General features: G+C 38.2%; 1 protein-coding gene across 1 annotated transcript in view; it reads left to right on the top strand.

Moving 5' to 3' along the window:
- The window catches only part of LOC113467907, a gene marked incomplete at its 3' end in the record, with an annotated part of 91,519 nt that extends 87,409 nt beyond the window's left edge, over window positions 1-4,110 (top strand). The window contains exon 3 of the mRNA XM_026824394.1: window positions 1,642-4,110. Coding sequence (XP_026680195.1) covers window positions 3,784-4,110 — 327 coding nt within the window. The remainder of the gene's footprint in view (window positions 1-1,641) is intronic.
- Between the last annotated feature and the right edge of the window lie 1,175 nt (window positions 4,111-5,285).

Genomic DNA, 5,285 nt, shown 5'->3' with positions numbered 1-5,285 from the left:
AACATAATCGCCGAATCCGCGAACATAATCGCGAAATCCGCGAACAAAATCGCCAAATCCGCGAACAAAATCGCCAAACCCGAACTTAATCGCGAAATCCGCGAACATAATCGCGAAATCCGCGAACATAATCGCGAAATCCGCGAACATAATCGCGAAATCCGTGCGCGAAATCCGCGAACATAATCGCGAAATCCGCGAACATAATCGCCAAATCCGCGAACATAATCGCGAAATCCGCGAATATAATCGCCAAATCCGCGAACATAATCGCCAAATCCGCGAACATAATCACCAAATCCGCGAAAANTTCGTGGGGGAATTTAAAAAAAAAAAAAAAAAAAAAAAAAAAAAAAATGTATGTGTAGAAGCTGTTGATAGAGGGCACTGTAACTGTTGAGGTCTTATCGTCCCGAAATCGACGAGAGAAGGCGGACAGGATAGGAGAAAGCCAGCCGTTCCGAGAACAAACCTTGGGAAAGTGTTGGAAACGCACGGAAGCCGGACACGAAAATAAAGTAGGAAATAAATGGTTCCACTAACCCCCAGCCAAACTAAGATGGTCTTCTCCCTCTTCAAAGTCCCCCAGGCAGTTAGTAGACTTACCTACAATGATATATAAAAGTCAGCTCCCATGGCGTAGTGGTCACTGCGCTCGCCTTGCACGCAGGAGACCCGGGTTCGATGCAGTGAGCACCAAAGTTGTGACATAATAACACAAAGAAACTGCATTTACATACAAAAGAAAAGGTTGTCAAAATATGCCTTTCATTCAAATCCTTTGATCTGACCTCATTTACAAGATTTCTATCTCTAGTCGATGTCGATCGACTTTATTCTGTAGTGTGGACGTACCTTAAGAGACCCCAGCTCAAGGACACTAGGTACCTCCGAATACCAGAAGGTACTGTACTGTAGTGGTACGCTGCTATAGTTCTATGCTGGAGTAGCTATTGAGTTGGTACTTGGCTATAACGGTACTGAACGCGGTGGTACTCTGTCTAGTACATATAGTGGAAGGGGGTACTTAGTGGTTAGGTGGACTGAAGAGAGAATGGAGTTTTCTTTTACGGTGTGTTTATGTACCGGGCTAGGAGAGCTCGGACGACGTGAGATAGCTGTCCCGGCGGCAATTTTTAAAATTTATTTTATATTTATTTTTGTTTGCTTTGTAATTCGCTTGTTTCCGCGAACATAATCGCCAAATCCGCGAACATAATCGCGAAATCACATAGGTACGATATGTACATAGGTACGATAGGTGATAGGTTATAGGGTACTTCATGTCTATTATTGTTATCTGATCGTTTAGAAGAGTGATTCTTAAAGTTTTGACGGCCCGTCATCCCTCTATTTTTTCGGAACATCCACTCTTTAAATGGCCAAAAAGAAGGTGGACACCTAAAAAGTGGAAAATCTTATCTTTGAATGAGCTCGTTTCAATTCAATTTTAGGAACATCATTATAGAGAAAGACAAAACCAATAAGATTATAAACACATGTTGTAAAGAATCTAACTGTATGACGATTCCCCAAGAATCTAACTGTATGACTAACAATTCGAAACGGACAGAAGACAATTGGGAAAATATGTACCTAAGAGTTAAATCGCTCATATGAAACCATTTCTTTCTGTTACAGACGAGATTGACCCACAACCAAACTTCCACATAATTCAAAACAGTGTTCAACCATGGAGTCAACAAAGATCTTGATCAAACCCAACGCGAACCTGGCCCATTCAACCAACAAAGCTTCGAGCCACTTCAAAATGAGGCAATGATTGGACCAGGCCAGTGAAATTCCCTCTCCAGTGAAACCCAAAACGAGTTTAACGAGAACAATTAAAACGAAACGAAAGAAGAAAAAGAAACATGTGGCAACTTTGTACAAAGACGTGAAATAAATGTGTAAATTCTCCCTAATCGACTAACACTTGTAAACTAACAAATATTGTCGTCCCCTCGCTAAAAGACAGCCAAACTATTCAAAGAGTACAAATTTCCATACGTAAAATCCTTCTTTAGGCTACTAAAACAACTAACAATTAATACAACTATACTAATTAGGTCTTAGGAACTCTCAATTCGAGCTAAAGTTGTAATTGTAGATAGAACACATCTCATATACCAATCGGAAGTGCCATTTTAAATATTTTTTCCTCAATTGAAGTCGCGCAACCTGGCGATTTTTGTACATTTTGCTTTAATTTTTGTCGTAGGTGTAACTTGTTCCAATTCAGATTTTTTCAATCACACTTTCCAAATTCTTGTACCTGATTTTGATTAGAAACCCAAATGATCGATTAAATTATATATAAAAAAATTGTTAACACTATTATTTGTCTCCCAGAATAAAAAAATAAGTCAACTTTCAAGTACCTGTTCGTGAATTGCCCCTATTATTTTTTTACGTTAAATATTTTGTTGCATATTTATTTTTTTAAGAGTTCTTTTTGGAATTTCACTTTTTTGAAACCGTCAATTTCCTGTGATCAACATATCAGTAGTTTTAAAATACAAATTCAGAGAATACATCTTTCCTAACAATTTTCGTACATTGTAAATTTTAATTGATTTGTTAGTTCAACAACTGCACACAATCAGTCCAAATTCAATCCTGGTCCAAACCAAAGAACCAATTTTGAAAACCAATAAAAGTGTGAACAATGTACCTGAATCCTAGGAAATAAGATAAACAAAAGCTGTGATAAATCTGAAAAAGTTCATAAATAAAGCTTTAATTTTAAGAGACAGTAGGGCAAAATAAATTAACTCTTTTGATATAAACAAACACAGTAATGACAAAAAAACAACAATAAAAGTGATCGCACTAAGATTGAGAACATTATCAAGCTAATATTCAAATCTGAAAGAATAACAACTGAAAGTAGATTAAAAAAATCATAAGTACCCCGTACAACGTTACTACAAACCTACCAATCCGTGAACGCTGCCTACACATTGGAAACATAATTTACAACCCATTGAAACGAAGGCAATTGTTCAATCTAAAACACACAACCTAACAAGATCTCTTCCGTATTGGCAAAGTCGTAAAAGAAATAATTGAAAACAAATTAAAAAGCCATCAAGCCATATTCGAACGAGTCTTATCCGCAATGATAATTGATGCGATAAACCTTACGTAGAGATAAGTGAAGAAAAAAACCGAAATTGGTTTCATGCACAAACATAACCTAGAAAGAGAAATTGATAGGTTGAACAACAAAACTCGTGATAGCCATACCTAGAAGAAGGAAAAAATAGACAATAAACGCACTGAGTGTAGTAAATAACTCTGATTCGAAATAAAGAAATCGACACAAATATATCGAAACAAACGAAAATTACAAGCCCTAAAGGCACACGCTTCAAAAATAACAAAGAAAGTTGAAATCAAATTGAAACAACCAAACAGACATCATTATTATCAGCAAGTTGGATATCAACCGAACAACCAACATTAGGAACTGAAAAGTCCTTCAACTTTGTGGGCAAATTGGGAAAGTAAACGAAAACGAAGCACATTGAACAAAGAGTCATCAAGCAGAAAATCTAGCAGAAAAACAGCCATTCATAAAACTGTCCCAACAAATTTCAAGTTTCCCAAGAGATTCAAAGTCACCAGAAGACTTCAAGAAACCTAACGAAAAGGTTGTAAACCGCGAAAAAACTCTCAAACCCTTGGCCAAAAGCTTCAAACTTCTCGAAAGTCCTCCCAAGCCCACGGGACGCGCCCCAAACCCTCTCCCTCGCGTGCTACGCCCCGGGGGGAGCTGAAATGACTACGGAGGACACCAGCAAGACCAGCTTCATCGATTTCATGGTGACTTCGGCCGCGCAAACCATCATCAAATCCGAATTCGAAACCAACAACAACACCACCGTTTCCACCGCTTGTTCGACCAATGGCTCCGATGGTCTACGCTGTCCCAGCGATTTTTCCATCGAGTATTGGAACAATCCGTCCGCCCTAGGGTTGAACATGGAAAAGGATGATCCACACCTGTGGGATGCGACGCTGCTGGATGATATGAACTTCTTCAACGCTAAGATGACAAATGATCTCGATCAGCATCCGGAGAGTTCCACCAGTGGTGAGTGTGGAGTAGGCTTTGTTTTCTTTTTAGTCTCGTAAGTGGATGGCAATGCAAGACTAGCTTTTTTTTATCGAGCCTACCTACCTACCTATGTAACTTGAAGTATCCGCGAACATAATCGCGAAATCCGCGAACATAATCGCGAAATCCGCGAAACTACTAATAAGAGTGCTCTAATGAGACATAGAGTCCTTTTATCCCGGCATCGGCAGTAGCTAACTGCAATGATTAGTATGGTCGAATTGTCAAGCATCTACATAATTGAGGGTAATCCATGCCTTGACAGGGATTTGAACCCATGATCTCCAGATTACCAGGCGAGTTCTTCTGTTTTAGCTAACTGTTAGTACGGTTCTCAAATTTTCAAGCACCTATGGAGTATAGCCCATGCTCTGGCCTCTGGCCGGGATTTGAACTCAGGGCCTCCAAATTGCCTTCTGAGCTTCTAGCTCCCAATTTGACTGCATCGTGTAACAGGTTGTTCTATCGCTTGTACATTGTTTAGTACGGATTATATACGGCATGAAAGTTTGTTTAATTTTATCTATGTACAAATCATTACATATTCAAAACTCGTACTAGTATGTTTAAACTTTTGAAAATACTTTTTTTTTTTCATTTCATTTTACAAAATGGACGAGTGTTCCCTGCTCCAAATGGATATTTGATTTGGATGGGATAAACTTTTTCGCTTCTAATTCTCGAGATTACAATATTATGTTGTTGTTACTATCGACACAATGATGAGCATCAGCAGGGAAACAACTATCAGTATAGGAAACAAAAACAAACTGAATAGTTTTAGTTGAAATAACTTCTGATGTTTATTAAATAGGTTTTAATAGTGTACACTGTACAATAGTGGCATATGTAATTGTAAATTTGTAATTGTAGTTGTAATTGTAAACAGTGGATGTGTCATTATCTCTAACAACTTTATTGTATCAAATATGATAACTTGCTAATAGGCTAATACTCGTATGTACTCGTAACCTAGTGCATCAGAGATAAAACTTTAAATGTGTACCTATTATTGTCCTGTCTCGAGATTTTTACCTCGTTATAAACAGTGGATGTGTCATTTCTCCGAATTGGTGGATGTGCCATATATCCTGACAACAGCGTTACATTTCGATGATATCTGCCATAGTACTAAAAGGTACATCAGGGGATAAACCTTTGA

The sequence above is a fragment of the Diaphorina citri genome, unplaced genomic scaffold (assembly GCF_000475195.1).
Source record: "Diaphorina citri unplaced genomic scaffold, Diaci psyllid genome assembly version 1.1 scaffold583, whole genome shotgun sequence".
Lineage (NCBI taxonomy): Eukaryota > Metazoa > Arthropoda > Insecta > Hemiptera > Psyllidae > Diaphorina > Diaphorina citri.
Note: the sequence above shows the minus strand (reverse complement) of the source record. Positions and strands in the feature narration are given on the sequence as shown.